General features: G+C 44.4%; 2 protein-coding genes across 10 annotated transcripts in view; one reads left to right on the plus strand and one right to left on the minus strand.

Moving 5' to 3' along the window:
- CUTC (cutC copper transporter) overlaps positions 1-9,681 on the minus strand; it is a 35,180-nt gene extending 25,499 nt beyond the window's left edge. For 7 of the 9 annotated variants that reach the window (XR_009868356.1, XR_009868355.1, XM_062214908.1 and 4 more), the window contains exons 1-3: positions 9,516-9,681; positions 6,250-6,321; positions 3,498-3,557 (exon numbers count right to left, since the gene is read on the minus strand). Coding sequence is in view for 7 of the 9 variants with exons in the window: in XM_062214908.1 (XP_062070892.1) it covers positions 3,498-3,557; positions 6,250-6,321; positions 9,516-9,585 (202 nt within the window). In the remaining 2 variants the exon portion in view is untranslated. The remainder of the gene's footprint in view (positions 1-3,497; positions 3,558-6,249; positions 6,322-9,515) is intronic. The other 2 variants (XM_062214909.1, XM_062214907.1) reach the window with 1 other exon arrangement.
- A 71-nt stretch (positions 9,682-9,752) lies between these two features.
- Positions 9,753-24,974, plus strand: LOC133775711 (cytochrome c oxidase assembly protein COX15 homolog). Its single transcript, XM_062214188.1, has 9 exons — positions 9,753-9,946; positions 11,274-11,464; positions 14,050-14,172; positions 15,455-15,641; positions 18,897-19,064; positions 19,940-20,021; positions 21,645-21,799; positions 23,291-23,404; positions 24,283-24,974. The coding sequence occupies exons 1-9, from the start codon at positions 9,857-9,859 to the stop codon at positions 24,412-24,414; spliced, it is 1,242 nt and encodes a 413-aa protein (XP_062070172.1). The 5' UTR covers positions 9,753-9,856; the 3' UTR covers positions 24,415-24,974.
- The last annotated feature ends 1,312 nt before the right edge of the window (positions 24,975-26,286 follow it).

Here is a 26,286-nt window from a genome sequence, read left to right on the forward strand (position 1 = left end):
GCTGTATATATACATACTGGAACACTATTAGCCTTGAAAGACTGAAATCCTGTCATTTGCAATGACATGGATAAACCCATAGGACATGTTATGTGAAATAAGTCAGGCACAGAAAGACAAAAACTGTTTGATCTCATTCATATGCAGAATTTTATAAAGTTGACTTCATAGGAGTTGAGAGCAGAATAGTGGTTACCAGAGGGTGGGCTGGGAGTACAGAGGTAGAAGGAGGGAAGGACAGCAAAAAAGATTAATCAATATTTGTTACATTTAGACAGGAGGAAGAAGTTCTGGTGTACTACTGCACAACAGGGTAATTACAGTTAACAATATATATTTCAAAATAGCTAGAAGAAAGGATTTTTTAAACTTTTATTTAGTAAATATAAATTTCCAAAGTACAGTTTATGGGTTACAATGGCTTCTCCCCCCCAATACTTCCCTCCCACCAACAACCCTCCCATCTCCCGCTCCCTCTCCCATTCACATCAAGATTCATTTTCAATTATCTTTATATACAGAAGATCAATTTAGTATATATTAAGTAAAGATTTCATCAGTTTGCACCCACACAGTACAGTGTAAAATACTGTTTGAGTACTAGTTATAGCATTAATTCACATTGAACAACACATTAAGGACAGAGATCCTACATGAGGAGTAAGTACACAGTGACTCCTGTTGTTGACTTAACAAATTGACACTCTTGTTTATTGCGTCAGTAATTTCCCTAGGCTCTAGTCATGAGTTGCCAAGGCTATGGAAGCCTTTTGAGTTCGCCGACTTCGATCTTATTTAGACAAGGTCATATTCAAAGTGGAAGTTCTCTCCTCCCTTCAGAGAAAGGTACCTCAGAAGAAAGGATTTTTAATGTTTCTATCACAAAACAAGTTTGAGGTGATGAATACGCTCATCACTCTAATCACTGCAGAAAGTTAACATATTGAAATATAACATTATACTCCATAAATATGTATAATTTTGTCCATGAAAAATCAAACAAAAAAGGGCTATAATAACTTTATTTTGTAGCTCAAAAAAGTTAAGACATGCAGAAAATACTTAAAGTTCTAGAGAATAAAGACTTAAACTTCTAGAAAAGACTTAAACTTCTACAATATGAGATAAAAAAATATATTGAGATTAGACACTCTAAAAGCTTAGTAAACCTGAAGACAAATCAATAGGAATCACGCAAAACAAAATACAAGTTTTTTTCTTTAAACAAAGATTAACTTATCAGTGAGTTGTAAAACAATTTCTATCAGTCTTATCTAAGTCTAACTGAAATGTCTAAAAGAAGGAGTGGAGGAGACTGAATGCTAAAATGTGATAAAAAGTATAAATACACAGGTCCAAGAAACATGAAGAAAACGGCTCAGTTTCATCATAACCTAATTATTCAAAACCAGGAATAAACAAAAACTCTTAAAAGCAACCAGAGAAAACAGACATATTACATGGAGAAAAACAAAGATATGTATGATATATTTCCTATCAGGAACAATATAAATAAGACTACAGTGGAGAAAAAAAATGTTCAAAGAACTGAAAGCAAAAAAAGGCCTGTCAGCCTAGAATTCTATTTCTAACAAAAAATTTTTTAAAGATTTATTTATTTATTTGAAAGGCAGAGTTACAGAGAGATGGAGGTAGAGACAGGGGTCTTCTATCTGCTGATTCACTCCTCAAATGGCTAAAATGGCCAGAGCTGGGCCAATACAAAGCCAGGAGCCAGGAGCTTCCTCCGGGTGTCCCATGTAGGTGCAAGTGCTCAAGGCCTTGGACCATCTTCTACTGCTTCCCCAGGCTATGGCAGAAAGCTGGATCAGAAGTGGAGCAGCCAGGACTCGAAGCAGTGCCCATATGGGGTGCCGGCGCTTCAGGTAGTGGCTTCACCCACTATGCCATAGCGCCATCCCAGTAAAAATTTTTTTTAAATATATTTATTTGAAAGGCAGAGCAACAGAGAGAGAGGGAGAGAGACCGGCAGAGAGGGAGAGAGCAAGAGCTTCCATCCACTGGTTCACTCCCCAAATGGCTGGAACAACCAGGGCTGGACCAAGCTATCGCCAGGAGCCAGGATCTCCATCCAGATCTCCTACATGGGTGACAGAGGCTTAACTACTTGAGCCTTCATCTGCCAGATTCCCAGGCACATTAGCAGGAACCTGAATTGGAAGCAAGGCAGCTAGGACTAGAATCCGTGTCTGATATGGGATGCCAGCATCCCAAGTGGCAGCTTAACCTGCTGTGCCATAAAACCAGTCCCTGGCAAAAATATCTTTAAAATATAAATGAGATATTTTCAGAGATACACAAGGTGAAAGAATTCATCACCAGCACACTTGAATTGTAAAAATTGGTAAAGTATTTCAGGCGAAGGAAAATGAAACCAGATAAATACAGATCAACAAGAACAATGAACAGAAATGGTAACTACATACGGGTAAATATGTGATTATTTTCTTATATTTAAATCTTTTTAAAAGATAATTGAGAGAAGACATTTGGTACAGTAGTTAAGCTGTCACTTGTGATGCCCACATCCCATATCATAGGCCTGGGTTCAAGTTCTGGCTCCACTTTTGAGTCCAACTTCCTAGTAATGCACACCCTGAGAGGCAGCAGCTGATGGCTCAAGAAGTTGGATCCCTGCCACCCATGTGGAAGACTTGGACTGAGTTCCTATCTCCTGGCTTCAGCATGGCTCAGCCTTGACTGTTGCAGGCATTTGGGAACTGAACCCGTGGATATGAGAACCCTGCCTGTCTCTCTTTCCCCCTTTCAAACAAAATAAAAATAACTGACTCCTTAAACAAAAAATAACAATATAAGATGGAGTTTTGACACATGTAGAAGATATATTATAATAGTAGGAAGACTAGGAAAAGAAAAATAAAGACAAAAGTCAATTTACCAAGTATGTCAGTATGGAAAGAAAAACAAAAAAATCAAAGCTGATCCTTGATGTTACTGCAGAGCAGCTGAACCAGTATTAACAAAAGTACCTTTCAACTTTTTTTTTTTTTTTTAAAGATTTATGTATTTATTTGAAAGGCAGAGTGACAGAGAAAGAGGAACAATCTTCCTTTGCTGGTTCATTCTCCAAATGCCCACAACAGCCAAGGCTAGGCCAGGCTGAACACAGGAGGCAGAATTCCAACAGGGTCTCCCATGTGGATGGCAGAAAGCCAAGGAAAGAGCCTTCATCTACTGTCTCCCAGGCACGCTGACGTGGTCGTCCCAAGCAGTAGCTTAACCCACTGCACCACAACACCAGCTCCTACCTTCCAATTTTTTTGATGTGTGAGGAATAAGCATGATTTATCAAATTTATAATTTTGTTGATTTACAATCATAAGCAATTCTAGCTGATACAATGCTCATAACAAAGGTAATTAACATTAATAAAGGATTCCAATGAAACTGATTATCAGTTGCCTCCAAGTTCTATAAACTCCTGTGACAAAAAACTGTGCAAAAGGAACACTTACCCATGCTGGGTGTGGTTCCTCCTTCTAATAAACCAGAACATAATTCGATCCGACCAGCACCTGTGATAAAAAAGTATTGCTTACAGTGACACAGAGGAAGAAGAGGATCCAAAGACTTCCCCAAAGCCAAAAATCATCCAAACCCGGCGTCCTGGCCTGCCACCCTCTGTGTCCAACTGAGCTCATTGCTCCAACTTGACGATAATACCTGTCTCCTCTTTATCATGCTTTCTCCAGTTTGTTGAAAAAATATTAATTGCCTTTTTAAAAAAAAGTATTGCTTAAAACAATTTTTAAAAACAAGCTCTTAGGCAGCAAAGTTTCTACTTTTTTTCTAAATTTAGGAGAGTCTCAGAAATTGTCTAAGAGAAATAAATTATAAAACTAAAGTGACGGCCGGTGCCGTTGCTCAACAGGCTAATCCTCCGCCTTGCGGCGCCGGCACACCGGGTTCTAGTCCTGGTCGGGGTGCCGGATTCTGTCCCGGTTACCCCTCTTCCAGGCCAGCTCTCTGCTTTGGCCCGGGAGTGCAGAGGAGGATGGCTCAAGTGCTTGGGCCCTGCACCCGCATGGGAGACCAGGAGAAGCACCTGGATCCTGGCTTCGGATCAGCACGGTGCGCCGGCCGCAGCAGCCATTAGAGGGTGAACCAACGGGAAAGGAAAACCTTTTTCTCTCTCTCTCTCTCACGGTCCACTCTGCCTGTCAAAAAAAAAAAAAAAACAAAAAACAAAAAACAAAAAACTAAAGTGACTTTAGATAGAGTTAGACAGTGAGAGAGACAGAGAAAGGTTTTCCTTCCACCAGTTCACCCCCCAAATGGCCGCTACAGCCAGAGCTATGCCAATCCAAAGCCAGGAGCCAGGCACTTCCTCCTGGTCTCCCAAGCGGGTGCAGGGGCCCTCGCACTTGTGCCATCCTCCACTGCCTTCCTAGGCCACAGCAGAGAGCTGGACTGGAAGAGGAGCAACCAGTACTAGAACCTGGTGCCCATATGGGATGCTGGCGCCACAGAGGATTAACCAAGTGAGCCATGGCGCCAGCCCCCAGAAGTGACTATTTTTAATCTCAATTATGTTCTGCAACCCTCATTGTATTATTTAAAGTTGAGCTAGCTCTCTTGGCAACGTGGGTGCAGGGCCCATCTTCTACTACTGTCCCTGGCCTTAGCAGGGAGCTAAATTGGAAGTGCAGTAGCCAGGACTTGAACCAGCGCCCATATGCGATGCCAGCATTGCAGGCAGTGGCTTTACCAGCTATGCCACAGTGCAATCCCCTCAAAAGAACCTTTTTTTATTCTATCTTTAAAAAAATGAGGGACTGGGGGCTGGCACCATGGCACAGTGGGTTAAAGCCCTGGTCTGTAGAGCCAGCATCCCACGTGGGTGCCAGTTCGAGTTCCAGCTGCTCCTCTTCTGATCCAGCTCTCTGCTATGGCCTGGGAAAGCAGTTGAAGATGGCCCAAGTCCTTGAGCCCTTACACCCACATGAAAGACCCACAAACTCCTGGCTCCTGGCTTCGGATTGGCATAGCTCTGGCCTTCGTGGCCATCAGCAGATGGAAGACCTACCTTTCTCTCTGTCTCTGCCTCTCTAACTCTTTCAAATAAATAAGCAAATAAATCTTTAAAAAAAAAAAAATGAGGGGCTGGTGTTATGGCATAGTGCATTAAGCCGCTGACTGTGATGCCAGCATCCCATATGGGCACCAGTTTGTGTCCTGGCTACTCCACTTCCCATCTAGTTCCATGCTAATGGCCTGGGAAAAGAAGTGGAAGATGGCCCAAGTACTTGGGTTCCTGGCTCTTGGTTTTGGTCTGGCCCAGCCCTGGCCGTTGCAGCCATCTGGGGAGTGATCCAGCCAGCAGATGGAAGATCTCTGTCTCTCCCTCTCTTTCTGTAACTCTTTCAAATAAATAAATAATCTTGAAAAAAATCTTAAAAAATAAAAACAACACACAAAAAAGGCAGGGCTGGCACTGTGGTATGGTGGGTAAAGCCTCTACCTGCAGCACCGGCAACCCATATGGGTGCCAGTTCAAATCCCAGCTGCTCTACTTCCGATCCAGCTCTCTGCTATGGCCTGGAAAGGCAACAGAAGAAGGCCCAAGTCCTTGGGCCCTACACCCATGTGGGAAGTCCAGAAGGATCTCTAGGCTCCTGGTTTCAGATCAGCCCAGCTCCAGCAGTTGTGGCCATTTGCGAGTGAACCGGAGGATGGAAGACCTCTCTCTGCCTCTCTGTAACTCTGCCTTTCAAATAAATAAATAAATCTTAAAAAAAAAAAAAAAGAATAATGGAACCCTGAAAGTGAAGGGACTATCACACTACTGGAATCAGGTCCAAGGGTCTCAGAAGCCAGCTTGAAGAGGTTCTTATCAGATACAATATTTTCAGCATCAATAAGTGAAATAACTACAGTGGATTAATTCTAAATCTAGGTTCATAATGATATAAGAATTTACTGGAGTATAGAAAACAAATTTATTACTCTAAAAATTAGTATAAAAAAGAAGCATATATCCTGCCTTTCTTATACAAACTAAATCTCAGCACAACGAGTTGATCAGGGGAAGTCAGACGCCTGACTCAAAGTATGAACTGCATGAGGAAGGGAGGAGAGACGTAATTTTCCAGGTTTTCTAGTTGCTTGTTTTTGAAAGCATTACTAGGGCTTCTGAGGTCAGTTCACGGGATTCATTTTCAGACTCTTACAGCTGCCAACTGTCGCACACTCTCCAATTTTTCCTACCTCCTCTTTCTGCATTCACTGCTGACTCCACTGAATCAACACACACTTCCATGAGAAATCCATTTGCTGCTCCTAAAATACAAAAACAAAGCAAATTCATTAGGGTACTATCCATCCAGACCAATCTGCCACAAATATTTTACATTTTGCTGCCAAAATCCCAATAGTGGAGAAACAGAAGAGTAAACAAGGACCCATGAGTGCAGTAAATACTACATTAATTATGAAATTTATGTCTCAGAGCTATGAAATAGGTACACAGACATATGTATAAGAAATTATACCCAGAAAATTACATACTAATACATACTAAGTGCCAAATTAATTCTCCTAAAACACAGACTTCAACATAGCATTTCAACTTAGTTTTTTCAAATGCCTCTCAATGCCTAAAGAATACATTTAAACTTCCTTTATAAGGAACATTATGTTGAAAAGCGGGGACAGAGTTCAAATCCCAGTTCTACCACTTCCTGTGTGATCCTAGACAAGTTTTCTATAAAACACAGTAGGTTTTACTATCTACCCGAGTAATGAGAATTAAATGATATGGTTCATGTACAGTATACAGGACCCACTAAGAATTCAAAAAGTGTTAGTTATCATCAACAAACTATGCACTATTTCTTCTTTATGTTTCCAGTTATCTCCAATCCCCATCCCTGATATTGTTTACTCCAGCTTCCTCACTCGCGCAGTCCTTTCAGCAACATCTTCAAATGCTCAAATTTGCTAAGGCTCATGTCAAATCACATTTCCATGATTTTTTTTCTCTTTCCCAAAGAAGGAAATTGTATCTCCCTCTTCTGAACTCATACAAGTCTTCATGAGTTATGTTTCTCTTTAAAACACTAATTACAGGGCCAGTGCTGTGGCACAGCAGGTTAAAGCCCTGGCCTGAAGCGCCAGCATCCCATATGAGCGCTGGTTCTAGTCCCAGCTGCTCCTCTTCTGATCCAGCTCTCTGCTATGGCCTGGGACAGCAGTAGAAGATGGCCCAAGTCCTTGGGCCCCTGCACCCACGTGGGAGACCCAGAAGAAGCTCCTGGCTTCAGATCAGCACAGCTCTGGCCATTGCGGCCATCTGGGGAATGAACCAGCAGATGGAAGACCTCTCTCTCTCTGTCTCTACCTCTCTCTGTATCTCTTTTAAATAAATAAATCTTTAAAAAATAATTTAAAAAATCCACTAATTACTTCTACCTTGTATTATTTATGCAGTTAGGTGTCTGATCACTCTTACTGGAAGTAAAGTTCCTAAGTAAAATCTTTATGCAAGAAATCTTGATTATAAGTCAACAATAAGTAGTGTCTACCATGATACAAAAGCTATTCAAATGTTGACTAAAGGCTGAATAATTACAAATTCATAAAAATCATGTCTTGGAGCCATCACTGTGGTGTAGTGGCTTAAGCCACTGCCTGCAACACTAGATCCATATGGGCATCAGTTCAGGTCCTAGCTGTTCCACTTCCAATCCAGTTCCCTGCTAACGCACCTGAGAAGCAAAGGAAGATGGCCTAAGTCCCTGGGCCCATGCACCCACATGGGAAACCCAGATGGGGTTCCTGGCTCCTGACCCAGTCCCAGCTGATACAGCCATTTGGGGAGTGAACCAGTGGATGGAGGATCTCTTTCTGTGTGACTCTGCCTTTCAAATAAGATAAATAAATTTTTTAAAAAAATCATGTCATTACACTAAAAAGTGTGATGTTAAGAGTTTTTGAGTTTTTTCTATCATTAAGCACTTTTTTTTTTTTTAATTAAGAAACTGAATGCATCTTCATGCAATGATACCTGAATAAATGTTCGCCACTCACTGGGTGGTGGAATCTGGAATTATTTTCATTTTTACTTTTCTATGCTGACTTTTCTACCTAATATTGCTGTTACAATTCCAAGAGAGGCAATTTTTACTTTGAAAAACAAACAAAAGTCTATCACTGCTAACGTCAAATTATAACTGCCTTTTAAGATGCCTAACAGTCACAAAGTGAGCCAATGTCAACCTACGCTCTTAACCAGCACCACTGCACTAGCTCCAAGTGGAGCTGGTGAGGCAGTGGTGACCATCTGCCTCACACAAACAAGGACCCCGGGCGGGCAGGCCAGGGTGCAGGTGTACACGAAAGACTCTTACTGAAGGCAGAGCGAGGCCGTCGTCCTAAGCAACAAAATTAGTTGCAGGACTGAAAGAAGGAACATAATTTGTTTGAAGCCGCAGTGCTAAGTGTGGTGGATCAGGGAGCTTTGGAGACCTCTGAGAGTCTGAAAGGGTCTGTGGGGTGTCAATGGTTCCTAAATAATATGAAGACTTTATTTTCCTTTTTCACTCTCTCTCACAAGTCGAGTGGAGTCTTCAGGAAGCTCCCTGACACGTTAGATTGCATGTAAAGTAGGTAGAGAATCCAGCTGTCATCCATTAGACGGCTTATCAAGTAGATTTGCAAAAACACCAAAAACGTTGCCCTTCTTTGGCTATTTTTGTTTGTTTGTTTGGAAAGATTTATTTTTCATAACAATATTTATGGTCACATGCCATGGGCTTACTGTGGTTATTTTCTACTTATTCAACTAACAAAAATATTTTAAATGTTCTTTTTCTTTCCGATATGGCCAAAACCTGTAGCCGTAATCGACATAAAGAAAAACACCTTTGGGGGCTTTTAATCGTTCTCAAGAGGCCAAAGGGTGTCCTGCGAGCAAAAGGTGCGAGAAGCGCTCGTCTGAAGGCACCTGGAGTTCGCCGAGGAGGAGGAGGAGGGATCTGACGAACTCCCTGGCACCAGCCCATGCCACCTTCGCCAGGCGCGGCGGGAAGAACGCGGGGCCCGCGGCGGCCGAAGCTCCGCCACTGGGCAGCGGTGGCCCCGGGGACAAGCCCCACGGTCGCCGCCGCAGCCACGTGAGGTCCCGCGGGCCGGCCGGGGGAGGCAGCGTCCCGGCGAGGGTGCGGGCGCGGCTGCTCCCCTCGGGGGGCCACGCGGGGCGCGGCGCGACACCCAGAGAAGTGACCCCCCCTGGCACAGGTGGCACGACCGCACGTTGGGGCGCCGGGACTCGAACCCGCACAGCTGGCTCCACGGCCCGGCCGCTCTGGCGCGGCTCCTGGCGGGCCCGCGTTTCCACACGTCTAAAGCCGCCAGGGAAGAACGTGCCGCGCCGCGAGCCGCTGTGGAGACCACTCCGGGGGAACTCGCCACAGGGCACGACCCACGCCCGCCAGCGCCGAGGAGCCCCGTCGGCGGCCGCCCTCCCCCGTCACCTGCCGCACCGGCCTTCCCCGACGAGATCCACGCCAGTTTCCGCTCCGAGGAGAGTCCCTGCCTCTTCATGTTTCCCGCGTTCCCTCGTTCGCCTCGGCTTTCCACGCCTCGCCTCGTTCCGCCGCGCGCGACCGGAGGAGCGCGTTCTCAGTGGCTGCGCGCGGCCCCGCGCGGCCCCGACGCCCGCGACCCAGAAACCCCCGCGAAAGCGGACTCGTCGGCGCAGGCGCGCTGGCTGCTCGCTTGTTTCTGCCTGACCCGGAAGTACTCGTCCTCCCGGTAGCGGAGAAGGGAGACCCCAGGGCGCTTTGGCAGGCGGCAGCTGTGGGCCGTTGTCACCATGCAGCGGCTGCTTGTGCCGTCCTTGAAGGCTTTGCTGGGGGGCCGGGGTCTCCCGCTGCTGGTTCCTAGGGCAGCGCCCGGAGCACAGGTACACCGCAGCGGACTTCGATCACGGGAGCGGGTGTGCGGTGAAAGGGCTGGCATAAAGATAAACATCCCATTTCTGTACTCCCTTCATTTCACCCGCATTTCCTTGTGTCTAGAGCCTAAGCTGGAATCTAACCTCCCGCTTGCTAACCGTGTGATGTTCACCAGGTTAACCCTTCTGTACCTCAGTGTATCTGTAAAATGGGATAACACTACCTACTCCGTAAGGCTGTATAACCAAGATACATCAAGCCTTAAGCACGTGGTAGAATGCTCAGTAATTTCTAGTTTTGTTTTATTTTTGCTAAGATCCCCCAAAGCAGTCAGATTAGGAACCACTTTATAACCCCATTCTGTAGAGAAGGACATTGAGTCTTGATTGTATAAAGTTGCTCAGTTAATTCGAAGTAGGAAACTGAACAAGAGGCGGAAGAGGGCATGTATTCACTTAACTAATAACCACTGAGTGAATTTTTACAAAGTTATTTGAGAGACAGAGTCAGATGTCCCTAAGGGCTGGGCCTTGTCTTGGATGGAGGAATGCATTCCAGGTCTCCCACGTGGGTGGCAGAGACCCAGCTCCTGGAGCCATCATTGCTGCCTTATAGGGTGTGCATTAGCAGAAAGCTGAAATCAGGAGATGGAGCCAGGATCCTAACCCAAGTGCTCCGGTAAGGGAGGTGGGTATTTTCACCACTAGACACCCACTCCGTGTTGGGTGCTTTTTTGTGTCAGGTACTGGGAAGAGATACTACAGGGCTACTGCCCTAGAGCAAGTGATAGTTAATCCATTTGCTGAATATTATTAAGGGTCTTGTTAGGGAAGGGAACTATGGAAGTAGGAGGGAAAGAACAAGACTGACCGGACCCTTTTGTTCAGAGCTCATATTTTAGTGCAAGATCCAGACAGGTGAACAGGAAGGTACACGGCAGTGTGGGGAGAGTGACCTGTTGTAGACCTTGCAGGGTCTGGAAACACTTCCCAGAGGAGGTGACATACAAGCTGAGATTCGCAGTTTCTATTATCAGTCAAAGGACAGGGAGAAATCATGTTTAAAGACCTAGAAGAGAAAGGAAATAATCCATATTTAGGTGTCTGGAGGAAGTATGCAGAGACCAGGAAATGCATGTAATGTGGGGATGGATCGGTGTGAGGCAGGAAAACCAGTCGGAAGGCGGTTGCAGTATTCCAGATAAGAGATGACGGTTTACCAGGCAGAGCGTTGGGATACAGCCATGCAGGGACTTCATTCTCGCCAGTGGGGCTGACTGTGGATAGCAGCCTTTCCCTGTTTCTCCAGCTGTAATGTGTCTGTCTCCATCCTTAGTGTGGCTGCAGCTGTGGCATCAGGCGCCCTTTGAAGCCATGGCAATACAGTACCATCCCTGAAGTAGCTTTGCAGTCTGGAAGCCGTACAGTGTCCCTTCCCTCGAAGGCTGCTGAGCGAGTGGTGGGCCGATGGCTCCTGGTCTGCAGTGGGACAGTGGCTGGAGCAGTTATTCTCGGTGGAGTAACGAGGTGAGTAATTTGGGTCATCAGTAGAAGCACAAGGTAACTGAGAGAAAAAGGACCTTAGGGATCATTTAGGTAGCCTCTTGTTTTACAAAACAAGAAATTGAGTCCCCAAAGAGGGAACATGTCTGATCACTTACCCTGCTATAGAATAGTTTAGTAGTTTTTTTTTTTAATAAAAGATTTTATTTATATGCGAATTTGAAAGCCAGAGTGACAGAGAAAGGGATTCATCCAGAAAGAGATCCATCTTCCATCTGCTGCTTCACTCCCCAATTGGTCACAATAGCTGGGGTAGGCCAGGCTGAAGCCAAGAGCCAGGGATTCCAAGCAGGTCTCCCACATGAGTAGCAGAAACCCAAGAGCTTGGGCTGTCTTCTACTGCCTTCCCAGGCACATTATCAGGAATCTGGATTAGATGCAGAGTGGCTGGGCTCAAACCAGCACTCTGATATGAAGTGCTGGAGTCAGCAGCAGCTACACACCACAAAACCAGCCCTAGGCTTAGTATTTTATTAGGAATCTTTCGTGAAGACTGGTTTAGCTGTGTATTGTTTATATATTTTTTTGTTCTCTAGTCAATGTTCAAATTGTCTCACACCTTTTTTCTTTTATTATTTTTTTGTTTTTGAAAGGCAGATAGCTAGATAGAGAGAGAGAGAGAGAGCGCTCCATCTGCTGGTTCACTCCCCAAATGCCCACAGCAGGTGGGGGTAGGCCAGGCTAAAACTAGGAGTCTGGAACTCAATCCAGGTCTCTCATGTGGGTGGCAAGGACTGACAAAACCCAAGTGTTTGAAACATCACTTGCTGCCTCCTAGGGTGCACATCAGTAGGAAGCTGGAATCAGAAGTGGAGCCAGGACTCAAACTCAGGATGTCCCAAGTGGTGTCTTTTTTTTTTTTTTTAAAGAGTTTTATTTATTTGAGAGGTAGAGTTACATACAGTGAGAGGGAAAGACAGAGAGAAAGGTCTTCCATCTGCTAGTTCACTCCCCATATGGCTGCAATGGCCAGAGCTACGCTGATCCAAAGCCAGGAGCCAGGGGCTTCTTCCAAATCTCCCACGTGGGTTCAGGGGCCCAAGAACCTGGGCCATCTTCTGCTGCTTTCCCAGGCTACAGCTGAGAGCTGGATCGGAAGAGGAGCAGCCAGGACTAGAACCGGCATCCATATGGAATGCCAGCGCTGCAGGCGGAGGATTATCCTACTGCGCCGCGGTGCTGGCCCCCCCAAGTGGTGTCTTTAACCACTGCCTGCCTCAAACACCCACCATAAAACTTTTTTCCCAGTTTAAAGCAAACCCAAATAAATTCCATATATCACAATTAGTTCATATGTCTCTTTAAAAGAGACTTTACAGATTTAGACTCTCTTGCTTCCTCTGCTTTGTAGACTTTTTTGTTGTTGAAGAAACCAAGTCATTCATCCCATGGTTACTCTGGATTTTGCTGACTTGATTCTGTGGTGATGTTTAACAAGTCTCTTTGTTCTCTGTACTCCCTATAATAGTTGTTTGCTTCATGAGATTCAGGTTGGGAATGAGGGGGTAAAATAGTTCATAGGTGATTAGCACATTTGTGAATATCTGATGTCTATTACAGATGTCAACACATTGATTACCATTGCCTGGTCCATTATTTAGAGTTGCAAAATTTCAATATTTTAGTAAAGAGAAACTTCTCCCATCAGCATTTTGGTTATCCCAAGGCACTGTTTACATAGGAAGGCAGGATAAATATTTGCTGCTTTCTCTTTATTTACCAATTTTCAAAATAATGGTTTCTAAGGTCTTACAAAGGCAACAAATAAAGTATTTGAGATTTAAAGTGGCATTATGAGTTCACAGGTTTAAACACATTGCTGTGTTTCAGTCCATTGTGATGACGGTGTTGATGATTTGCTCACACTGTCTCATCTTTAGTTAGTGGGAATCTCTTTAATTTGGCTCTGACATCATTTTGACAGGGCCCTAGTTACCTTTGATAGCTTCCTTGCTTCTTCTGTGATAAGATGTTCCAGGCTCATCTTGTAGGTTTCTCGCCTCAGGCCTAAAATCAGATTTTACTTTAGGAACCTTAACTCATTTTGGTGAAGATGCTTTCTGGTTTAATAAAGAATGTGTTCCTCAAATTCTGTACATATTCTCTGCTTTTATGTCAAGATTCCTCATGTGTTACATAGACTGTTATGGGAAACTGCAACAAATTTGAGTTTTATTGTCTTTAAATTCACTCAAGAATTTAAACCTATATACTGTAATAAATATCTTTCCCCTGTATAAATAAAATTGGTTAAGCATTTAGTCAACATTTCTTGATGTAAGGGTTAGTTTTGACTGTGAAGGAATGCTAGTGAAAGAAAAAAGTGGGGAGAGTTGAATGAAAGAATAGAATAAGAGTTTAAAGAAATTTGTACCTGATAACAGTTGTCTCTGAAAAAATTCTTAGTAGGAGAGATAGGTATTGAAAGAAAAAAACAGTGAAAGGATGTGTTTACTTTCAGTGGGGTGAAGCTCCAATCTCCTTATCTCCATAAACCATTTCTGAGTAATTCATCACATGCATACTCCAGAATTTTTCCTTATCCCAAGGTTAACAGAGTCTGGCCTCTCAATGGTAGACTGGCATTTAATAAAGGAAATGAAGCCACCTACAAGCCAAGAAGAGTGGGAAGAAGAATTCAAAAAATACCAGCAATTTCCTGAATTTAAAATGTAAGTATTAGAGAAAATTGGGGTAAATATCCCACTATGCCAGTTCAGTTTTTTGTTTATTTAAAATCCTTCAGGGGGCCAGTGCTGTGGCGCAGTGGGTTAACACCCTGGCCTGAAGCACCAGCATCCCATATGGGTGCCGGTTTGAGACCCGGCTGCTACACTTCTGATCCAGCTCTCTGCTATGGCCTGAGAAAGTAGTAGAAGATGGCCCAAGTCCTTGGGCCCCTGCATCCGTGTGGGAGACCTGGAAGAAGCTCCTAGCTCCTGGCTTTGGATCGGCACAGCTCCAGCCATTGCAGCTAGCTGAAGAGTGAACCATCAGATGGAAGTCCTCTCTCTCTCTCTCTCTCTCTCTCTCTCTCTGCCTCTCCTCTCTCTGTGTAACTCTGACTTTCAAATGAATAAGTAAATCTTAAAAAAAAAAAAAAACCTTCAGAATAGTTAGATTATTTTCTTTTAAAAAAAAATTATTTGTTTCAAAGGCCAAGAGACGGAGATCTCGCATCCATTGGTTCACTCCCCAAATGCCCACAACAGCCAAGGCTGGACCAGCCAGGAGCCAGGAGCCAGAAACTCCATCCAGGTCTCCTCCATCAGTGATAGGAACCAGCTACTTGAGCCATCACCCACTGCCTCCCAGGGTGCCTATTAGCAGGAAGCTGGAATTGAGAATGGGGCTGGGACTTGAACCTAGGCACTCTGATATGGTATGTGGGCATCCCAAGTGATGTCTTAATTGCTATACCAAACACCTGCCCCCAGATTTCTTTATTTCTTGATCTTCAGTTCAGTTATATTTAGTCATTTGCTTATTCTACACCTACAATTCCAAAGTCATCCTTTAGAAAAAAAAAAAAAAGATTGATTTATTTGAAAAGCAGAGTTACAGAGAGAAGGAGAGATAGAGTGCATCTTTCTGCTGGTTCACTACCCAGATGGCTGGGCCAGCCTGAAGCCAGAAGCCTGGAACTCCATCTGGGTCTCTCACCTGGGTAGCAGGGGCCCAACCACTGGGCCATCTTCCATTGTCTTCCAGGTGCATTAGCAGGGAGCTGGATCAGAAGTAGAGCAGCTGGGACTTGAACCACAGCTTATATAGGATGCCAGTGTCTCAGGTGGCAGCTTAACCTGCTGCACCCAACACTGGCCCCTACAAAGTCATTCTGAGGAAGAGGGCAGAACCAGGCTATAAGATGAGAATGTTTCTGTATTCCATTGGGAAATAATAATCAGATAGATGTTTCTTCTTTTTTCATTTTTGACTTCCCATTTTACCCAGCCTGAATCATAACATGACATTGGCAGAATTCAAATTCATCTGGTACATGGAGTACTCACATCGGATGTGGGGTCGCATTGTAGGCCTTGTATACATCCTGCCTGCTGCCTACTTTTGGAGAAAGGGCTGGCTCAACCGTGGCATGAAAGGACGTGTTCTTGCCCTCTGTGGCTTAGTCTGCTTCCAGGTAAGACTTATTCAAGGTTGGGAAACCAGAGATGCTCCCAGGAGCTTCCTACTTGGCATTGTTTTCTTTCTAAAAGATTTATTTATTTATTTGAAAGAGTTACACAGAGAGAGGAAGAGACAGAAAGATCTTCTATCCACTGGTTCACTCTCAATGGCCACATCGGCCTGGGCTGGGCAAGGCCGAAGCCAGAAGTCAGGAGATTCTACCAGACCTCCCACGTGGGTGCAGAGGCCCAAATACTTTCCCAAGCACTTTTTCCCTGGGCTGCTTTCCCAGGGACATTAGCAGGGAGCTGGATCAGAAGTGGAGCAGCCAGGTCTCAACTGGTGCCCATACAGGTTGCCAGTGTTGCAGGCAGCAGCTTTACCCGCTATGCCACAGCACCGGCCCGATGGCATAATCTCTAAGGAAGTAATCTTTGAGGCACTCTAACAGAGTGGGTAAAAGTATGCATTTTAGTGTTACCGGCTTGACTTCAAGCCCTAGCTCTGCCACTTAGGCCGAATTAGCTTACCCCTGTAAGCTATGATTCTCTTACCTGTAAGTGGGAATAATAATAGTACTTACTGTTTATTCTTATGTGAATGTTAAATGAGATAATGCATATGAAGCACCAATCAAATGCCTGGAACTAGTAAGCACTTAGTAAATATACAAGCGTCTTCATATAACAGTTTTCCCATGATTGCTGTCTTCCTAGATTCTTTTCTACTTCGCCTATTGTGTGAGAAAGTGGAACCCTATACTAGAATGACTACTGAAGCAAATAGGGAAATTCTAGGGTCAGCTGTTTGGGATGCCTGCTTCCCATATTAGAGAGCCTGGCTCAAGTCCCAGCTCTGCTTTCTGTTCTGGCTTCCTGCTAACGTGTACCCGCGGGAGGCAGCAGATGATGACTCAAGTCCCTGCCACCCACATTGGAGACCCTGATTGAGTTCCCAGCTCCTGGCTTTGGCCAGGCCCAAACCCAGCTGTTGCATTTGGGGAGTGAACCAGTGGATGGGAGATCTGTGTCTTTCTCTGTTTCTGCCTTTCAAATAAATATTTTTTTAGGAAGGAAAAAAAAAAGGAAAGTTCCAAAAGAAAAACATTTTGTGGGATGAAGGATCTTAGAATACAGATGTAGTTGAGAGATAGTCAAGTATAAATGCTGATTAAAATCATGTAAGTTGAACTTCTCTTAAGGAAAAGAACTTTGAAAGACATAGTTAAGAGCTGAGAGCCAAGCGGAGAGCCAAGAAAAGGAATTACGAGAGGAGACACATAGAAGTGTCTGTTACCAGTTATAGAGGACATAAAGGAGAGTATCAGAACACCAAAGAAATACCAAAATTTGATCAGTAGGTTCATTCTACTCAGAAGTGGTAAGGAGCCAATTAAATGGGATTAAAGAGGGAAATGAGAGAGAAGTAGAGGCCACAGACACAGATAACAGAGAATTAAACAGTAATAAAAGTCTCATTGTAACTAGGGAAAGGTAGATGGAACGAAATGAGAGTTAATATTTTTGAACTAAAACAAACACTAAAACTCCCAGGGAGGCAGAAATGGAAGATGTTGAATAGGATTCTAGGAGGAAGGCGGGGGATGGTGGATCACATGGTGTTCTTCTTCAGCTTCCAGTGTCTCATGCAGATGAAATCAAACTAACTAGAATATCCAGGGTAGTCTTGAGAGGGTAAAGAAATGCCCAAAATGATTTCCTAAAGAGTAAATATTTGAAGTTCATAGGAGAATCTTACCTAATTGACCTGATTCTACTGGCTTGGGAGGGTGGGGTTGCAAGGATTGTATCTTATCTGATATGATTAACTAACAGCTGTCTGGTTAATTGAAAAAAGCCAGCTAAAGCAAAGAATCATGGAACATACTAAACTTTTCAACTTAAATGTATACTTTCATCACTAACTTTAAAGAAAATTAGTAAAAGGTCAAGACCATTTCTTTGATTCCTAAGACTGGAGTTCAACTTCAGATCTCTTATAAATATACAAATTATGGTTTCCAGTTTCATTTTCCTCCCATCCAAGTACTAACCAGGCCCGACCCTGCTTAGCTTCTGAGATCAGACGAGATCGGGCACGTTCAGGGTGGTATGGTCATAGACCAGTTTCATTTTCCTTAAAGAAAAGTGGGAACTTAGAGATTTGCAAAGTAATCTGCATGCAAAGCCTTACAGTTTTTATTGTTCCCAATGCTTTTATAATTGTCTTATTTTCATTTAACTTGACTATAGTTGTTTTGAGAAAGTTACTTTTATTAAGCTTTTCTAAAATTTTTATAAGATCAACTCTCTTTTTAAAAAATATTTAAAACCATGTATTTATTTGAAAGGCAGAGAGAGACAGAGACAGAGATCTTCCATCTGCTGGTTCACTCCCCAGATGCCCACAACAGTAAGGACTGGGCCAGGCTGAAGCCACCAGCCTGGTACTCAATCCGGGTCTCCCATGTGGATGAAAGGATCTAAGCCCTTGATCCTCTACTGCCTTCCAGAAAGCTGGAATCAGAACCGAGTAGGGAATAGAACCCAAGCACCCCAGTAGCGGATGTGGGCATCCCAAGCAGCATCTTAACTGCTGGGCCAAACTCCTGTTCCTGGATTATATAATGTTAAAAATCTATCAAGTGTTTGTAGGTTTTACATGCAGATCGACTTTTGTGACCTTTTCTATATTTGGATTGTATATATATATATATATATATATATATATATATATATTTTTTTTTTTTTTTTTGACAGGCAGAGTGGATAGTGAGAGAGAGAGACAGAGAGAAAGGTCTTCCTTTTGCCGTTGGTTCACCCTCCAATGGCCGCCGCGGCTGGTGCACTGCGACCGGCGCACCGCACTGATCCGATGGCAGGAGCCAGGTGCTTCTCCTGGTCTCCCATGGGGTGCAGGGCCCAAGCACTTGGGCCATCCTCCTCCGCACTCCCTGGCCAAAGCAGAGAGCTGGCCTGGAAGAGGGGCAACCGGGACAGAATCCAGCGCCCCGACCAGGACTAGAACCCGGTGTGCCGGCGCCGCAAGGCGGAGGATTGGCCTGTTGAGCCACGGCGCCGGCCTGGATTGTATATTAGTCAAGTGCTAATGCAGATAGAGGTTAAGCACTAATGGTGCTGTATATCTTGAAGTATATGGGGGAATAGGGAAGGAGGGGTTTGGTAGGGAATACTCCTGGTAATGTACTTCTCATTAAAGCTAGCCAGTTCCAACCTTGTTTAATGGCCTACTCTCTTTTGGGTTCTAGGGTCTGTTGGGATGGTATATGGTGAAAAGTGGATTAGAAGAAAAACCTGACTCCTATGACATCCCTCGGGTTAGCCAGTACCGCCTCGCTGCCCACCTGGGCTCAGCCCTCGTTCTTTATTGTGCCAGTCTGTGGACCTCACTGTCACTGCTGCTTCCTCAGCACAAGGTGAACATCATCCGTATATTGCTACCACCTCCATATAGATGCCGAGGGGATCAGGGAAACAGAAGTTGTGGTTCCAGGTCCAAATTCACAGGTTCCCTTAAAGGACTATCTGACTACCACAAACTAGATTATTTCCGAAGTTTAGAGGAACATTGAACTTTGGGACATCGGATAGTTTTGGAGCTGCAGAGTAAAATGTGCATTTATTTTGATGAGCTGGAACAAATCTCTGAGTAAAATTAACATAGGGCTGCATTATTTTTAAGAATTGTGATAAAAAACAAATACTGGAGTTTACTATCTTAACCCTTTCAAGTGTATAGTTCAGTAGTGTTAAGTACAGCTAAGCATTGCTTGACGATAAGGATACATCCTGAGAACTGAATCATGAGGTGATTTAGCTCTTGGGCAAACATAGAGTATACTTAGATAAACCAACACAGCTACCAAGTCACTGCGCATTGTGATCTTAGGAGACCACTGTCATGCCATCCATCTTTGGACCCAAACATCATTATGTAGTATGTGACTACATTCATGTTTTCATGCAACCCCTCTCCAGACCTTTTCCTACCCGTTAAATGTTAACTCCCCCTACTTCCCCTAGTCCCTGGAAACTACCATGCTACTTTTGTTGTGTCAATGAATGTAACTCCTCTAGATACCTCATATAAGTAGATTCAGTATTTGTTTTTTTGTGACTGACTTGTTCTCCAGGTGCATCCATGCTGTAGCATGTGTCAGAATTGCTTTCCTTTTGAAGGCTGACCAATATCCCATTGTATATACCACATTTTGGGCTTGGCCTTCCAGCTCCTGCTGCCTCTCAGAGTTCCTGCAGTAGTTTTTCTGAAGGATTTTTCTTTCTTATTTAGATGCCTGAAACCCGCCAGCTCCTGTGGTTAAGACGCTTTGCTCATGGAACAGCAGGTCTAGTGTTTCTCACAGCTCTCTCAGGTATGACTCTTGTCAAAGGTGGCCTGTTCTGTTCCACAGTATGGTGGGGTCTCTTCCCTAATGCTTTGCACCTTCCTTCTGCATCTTCCTATTGATCCCTTTCACACCTGGCTCTCATTCCCACCATCTTCACCATGTTTTCTAGTCCTTTCTCCCTTCCAAAAAATCCCACTTTCCTAGCAGTTAACAGGACTGTTGAACATCTGCCTACATCCAAACTGCCTACGTTCAAATCCTGGCTTCACCACCTCTGATTTGTAAGACCTTGGTGAGCTGTGTAACTCGCTGAGCCTCAGTGACCTCACCTGTAACATGCTGATGATGACAGTGGGATGAGTAATACATGTGACGTGTTTACAACAGTACCTGGAACATAGCAAAGGCCACATAAGCATTAGCTGTTATTATTATGTAAACATTATTGTTAATACTTTGCACCAAGATGGGTCCGATGAAAGTCCTACCTTCAAAGCTGGTCAGAGATAGGGAGTTCATTGGGGCAGAGACCAGCACAGGTTTTTCCTCACCATGTAAACCACACCACCACCTGTGCCTGTATAGAACTGCACTATCCAGTAGCAGAATCAGTCACCTCATGGATTAAATTAAGATGGAATGGAAGTAGTTTTTTTTTTTTTTTTTTTTTTGACAGGCAGAGTGGATAGTGAGAGAGAGAGAGACAGAGAGAAAGGTCTTCCTTTTTGCCGTTGGTTCACCCTCCAATGGCCACTGCGGCCGGCTCATTGCGCTGATCCGAAGCCAGGAGCCAGGTGCTTCCTCCTGGTCTCCCATGCGGGTGCAGGGCCCAAGGACTTGGGCCATCCTCCACTGCCTTCCCGGGCCATAGCAGAGAGCTGGCCTGGAAGAGGGGCAACCGGGATAGAACCCGGTGTGCCGGCGCCGCAAGGCGGAGGATTAGCCTGTTAAGCCACGGCGCCGGCCGGAATGGAAGTTTTAGTTCTTCAGTCATACTAGCTCATTCTGAGAGCTCCTTTCTGTTACTACAGATAGTTCTGTTGGCCAGCACTGCTCTAGAGTAAAAATAATACTGATTCAAACCAGTGATTTTAACTTTTTTTTTTTTCCTAATTTCTGTGTTCTTTAAATATTTATTGAGCACTTAGGGAAGTCAGTTTCAAATGGTATTCAGTGCTATGAAGAAGCAGCAGGATAAGGGGGTGGAGAGATGGGGAAGGGGAGAATCGTTTTCTCTGGGATCATCTGGCGAGATCTCCACAGGTGACATTGAGAGGAGACCCAGAGACGTGAGGGAGTAAATCGTGTAGCCATCTGGGGAAAGAACACTTCTAAAACAGATCAGTGGTAATCAGAGGGGGATGACTTCGAGTCATTAGGGGAATTTTACCAAACACATGTGCCTCTTCCAGCACCAGGGGAGGCTGCCAGAGTCTAAGAGTGGGAACAGGTGTTGATGCAGTTTTTCTTTTTTAAAGTTCCCAAAGTGATTGTAATGTATATTTCTATGTTCGAAAAGTCCTATTGTAGATGTTTTATTATTCTCTATTCTCTTTGTCTAACTCTGGGATAATGGGCTTTCCTGTGTCAGAACCAGGATTTGGGTCTCTTCCTCTCTACTAAATATCTCTTTACCTTGGAACACAGGAGCTTTTGTGGCAGGGCTGGATGCTGGGCTTGTTTACAACTCCTTCCCCAAAATGGGAGACTCCTGGATCCCAGAGGACCTCTTCACCTTCTCCCCGGTGCTGAGGAACGTCTTTGAGAATCCCACCATGGTGCAGTTTGACCACCGTATTCTGGTAAGCACAGCTGGTGGCTTCCTGCTGCTGTACAAGGCGCCTTGCTCAGGCCAGGGAATGTCAGTGGAGCAGGACCAGAAATTCCAGGACCAGTTGTCTGATCTGTTTCTGGCCTCATTACTCCACTGTTTGAAGCAAATCCTAGCTTTCAGGACATTTCCAGCTTCTTAATGTTTGAATGTGGCGTTTGCCACCTGGCAGGTGATGGCCTTCCTCAATCCCACATACACCGAGAGTCATTTCAGCAGAAATGTGGTGAGAAGAGTGCGGTGACTGGCTGTCAGTGCTGAACCAGAACCCGAGGAGCCAGGAGCTTTTCATTTTATTAATGCTAATGTTGTGGTATTCCAAAAACTTGGTGGAAAATGGAATTAAAAGATGTTTATTTGGTGCAAAAATATTTGCAATCCATGCATAGTTTTTTTCATAATATACATTTTCCATGAACTTTCTGAGGACCCCTCTATGCATGGATTTCAAAAATTTTTGAACCAGAGTAAACTCATCTTTTAATTCCATTTTCCACGAACTTTTTGAGGTATCCTTGGTATACTGAGCATCTGCTATGAGCCATGTTGACTGGCCTGGCAGCCTGGGCACGATGAATCAGAGCAGGGCGATATCAGCACCCAGAGAGCTCGGAAGCAGGAGTGCCAGGCAGAAATGCCAGGCAGAGTGTGGGGGGCAAGGCTGTGAAGGGGATGGGACCTGAGAAATGTTTTAAAGGAACAGACTTGCTAAGGTTGGTAATAAAGGTGAAGAAAGAGCCGAGGGGAACCAAAAGTTCCTTCCTGCCTCGTTTATAACACAACTGACACAAGTAGAACAATCAGAGTGAGTGTTGGGCCAGAAGGGTGCTGGGGCTGGGGCCACTTACCCTATGTGGGCTTAGTCCCCACCTCCACACCATATGTGAATTTTTACATTGATTTATTTGAAAGGCAGAGTGATAGGGATGGAGAAAGAGAAAGAGAAAAAAAAAAAGAAAAAAGAGAGGAGGAGGAAGGGAGAGACTCTTTCATGCACTGGTTCACTCCCTAAATGGCCACAACAGCCAGATCTGGGCCAGAAGCCAGGAACTCTGTCCTGGTCTCCACATAGGTAGATGAAGTTCCTGGCTCCTGGCTTCAGCCTGGCCCAGCCCTTGCCTTTGTGGCCATTTGGGAAGTGAACTAGCAGATGGAAGATATCCACCTTTACCTTTCCCTCTTGGTAGGTCTGCCTTTCAAATAAATAAGTCTCTTAAAAAAAAAAAATCACTGAGAGGGAGTGTTAAGTGACAGAAGCAGAAACTTTGGTGGAGCCCTGGGGGACAACACCAACATTTAAGGGGAAGCTGAAGAGGACCCTGGAATGGACTGAGGGTGGAGTGCAGGCTGGGACAGGAGTGGACTTGATGGTTGCTTGGTGGTTCCAGAGGAGAAGCCCTGTAAGGTAGGTTCCTGGCAGGTGAGCAGAGCTGGCACTGTGAGGAGTCTTTCTTTCCCACAGGGAATCACTTCAGTCACTGCCATTACCGTGCTCTACTTTCTCTCCCGGAGAATACCCCTTCCCCGAAGGACCCGGATGGCAGCAGTGACACTGCTGGCATTGGCATATACACAGGTATAAACCACCTCTCTGGTCTGATGGTATCTCTGAAACAAAGTTAAAAAGGAGAGGTGGCACAACAGGAGAAACTATGTTCAATATTTAAAACAGACTAAAAGGTTAATAACAAAAAAATAAATAAGGGATATCAAAACACCATTCTCAGAAGAATCAGAATGGCCAGTAAACATGAAAAGCTGTTTGGTCTCTCTCCTAATCAGGAGTAAATTAAAGCAATGACTACCATTTTGTGGCAAATTGGAAACAAATGAAAAAAAAGGAAAGATAATCAGGTATTGGAATGAGTACAGGAAAATAGTTATCTTAAAACATTTCTGGTGAGAGCATGAGTTGGCACAGCTTTTTCAGAGGACAGTTTGGCAATTTCCTTTGAACGATAAACATATAATCCTGTGGTCCAGTATGTTATTAGTGTCTGCTCTAGAAACACACACTGATGCTTAAAGAGTCTTGTGTAAGGAAATTCACTGTAGAATTGCTGTGATAGGAAAATGGAAAACATCGTGTTTAACTAAACAATGACAATACATACCTACTGTGCCACTAAAATAGTATCTTAAGACATATTAAGTGAAAAACAAAAACAAGTAGCCTATTTTTTTTAAAGCACAAAACTTTGTAAACAATTACATGAAAGTATGAATGAGCAGAAACTGGTCACAGTAACTAATTTTGGGGAACTGAGGGGAATAATTACTATGGGGAATTTTAGGGTTTCTCTATCTTGTTTGAATTCCCTTCATTTTAAGTACACTTGTGAATGAAGGTGTAGATTTTTTAATGTGTTGATGGGAGAAGGTGGAGGCCCACACCCTGTCACTATCCATCTGGACCTGTGGTTACTACTTTTCCTTTGCTTTCTCCCCTAACAGGTGGGCTTGGGCATTTGCACTCTGCTGATGTATGTGCCGACTCCACTGGCTGCCACTCACCAGTCAGGTTCCTTGGCTCTGCTCAGCGGAGCCCTTTGGCTCATGAATGAACTCCGAAGAGTCCCAAAGTAATTCACAGAGGATCAGCGTCCTAGGACCAAAACTGACAGATGTCTTTCATCCACTGCATCACTCCCCAGATGCCAACAACAGGCAGGGCTGGGGCAGGCTAAAGTCAGAACCCAGAACTCAATCCATGTGGGTGGCAGGAACTGAGTACTTGAGACATCACCTGCTGCCTCATAGGATGCACATCAGCAGGAAGCTGGACTGGAAGTGGGGTAGCAGGACTTGAACCAGGCACTCTGATGGGACGTGGGCATCCCAGGTAGCAACTGAACCACTACACCACATGCCCATGCCAAAACTTATTTTTTAAATCAGTGATTTGGATTAAAACATCAGAAACATCAGATTTGAAGATGGAGAAGTCCAGCATTGCTAATATAATAGATGACAGAGGCAATTCAAAATAGCTCCAAGTGCTCTTTGGCTCGTGAAGATTCATTTCCTAGGACTGAAACTGCTTTTGAGAGCTCACCAGAGAGTACAAGGACTTGAAATTAAGTAGATTATATGGATTCAGTGTATTCATTTGAATAAAGTAATTTATAGAAGTTTGGGTGAAGAGACTTGGCTTTGTATCATTTCATATAAAAAAGACTTGGGGATTCCAGTTGACCTTGGGCCCAAATGACAAAACACTGAGAAAAATTAGTGATGTTTCAGATGTCACCAGAAGTGTCACAGAAGTGCCACCTTAGAAGTGGAGCATTTCACTCTGGGTACCAGAGTGAAGCAGGACATTGACCAATAGGTGTGTATGCAGAGGAAGATGGTGAGGAGTTTAGAACCACTGTCACATAAGGAACAGCCACAGGAATTAGGGATGTTTCACTGGAGAGAACTGGGGAGAGAGCAAGATTGATGTCCTTGAGACAGAAGCCCTCATGCAGAAGAGGGAGTGAATTTACTTTGTACTGCAGAGCTGAGAGCCATGGGTCAAAGTTGCTAGAAAGTAGCTTTTCTCTCTAGAAGGCATGAGTAGGATGGACCAAATCAAGTGCCCACTGGGGTCAGGCTGGTGAAGACAGTGGGTGGGGAGCAAGTGCCCCACCGCAGGGGCTAAGTTACCACGAGCTCATCCTGTTGCTTCTCTGCAGGTCCAGGGTCGTCAGATTTAGCTTTTTAAAGAAGCCAAATACCTGGAAATTTTAGGAGAAAGCTCGCAGTTAAGTGTGGGCAACTAATATCAAGCTTTTACAAATGTTAGGCAGTCTTAATGGGTCTGGGAACCGAGAATGATACATGATTTGCCCATTCACAATCTGCACTAGATGATCTCAGTTCCTTTTCAATTCCAAAATTCTGTTTCAGTGCACCTACAGTATACTGTTTTCCAATGGTTCTTAGCAACACAAAAGCAGACAGTTTGTCTTAGATTTTTAAAAAATTCCTGGACCTTGGTAGGTTTAAGCTTTTGCCTAGAGGAGGTTCCCAACTTCTCTAAAAACCTTCTAAAAGTCTCCAAACCTAACCCTCGTGAAGACCAATTAAATGGCAATCTCTGGGTGCAGTAATAGGCACTTTTTTTTTTTTTTTTTAAGTTCATTTGAGGACCAACCACTGACCCAGCTTCCCAATAGCCTAGTGAGCTTAGAGTTCTGGCCAGCTTATTCCCATTCCTAGCCCACCCAACCTCGCTGCTGATCGGCTGTGCTGCTTCTGTGGGTATGTCGACAGTGCATTCTGTCTTCTAGGTAGGAAACATTCTTTAAAGAAAGGGACATCTCCCCGCCTGCCCCGCTCCCCCATCACCTCCTGCTCCCCAAACCCAGGCTGTCCTGAGTAAAAATCCTCAGCATAGGCCGGCGCCGCGGCTCAATAGGCTAATCCTCCACCTTGTGGCGCCGGCACACCGGGTTCTAGTCCCGGTCGGGGCAC

This window comes from Lepus europaeus, chromosome 17 (assembly GCF_033115175.1).
Source record: "Lepus europaeus isolate LE1 chromosome 17, mLepTim1.pri, whole genome shotgun sequence".
In the NCBI taxonomy this organism is placed as follows: Eukaryota; Metazoa; Chordata; class Mammalia; order Lagomorpha; family Leporidae; genus Lepus; species Lepus europaeus.

Excerpts from the sequence above, each read along its gene's own strand:
- LOC133775711 (XM_062214188.1), top strand. The coding sequence starts at position 9,857 with ATGCAGCGGCTGCTTGTGCCGTCCTTGAAGGCTTTGCTGGGGGGCCGG. Across the intron at positions 11,465-14,049 it reads ATTCTCGGTGGAGTAACGAG|GTTAACAGAGTCTGGCCTCT; the intron begins GTGAGTAATTTG and ends CCTTATCCCAAG. Across the intron at positions 20,022-21,644 it reads GTTTCTCACAGCTCTCTCAG|GAGCTTTTGTGGCAGGGCTG; the intron begins GTATGACTCTTG and ends CTTGGAACACAG.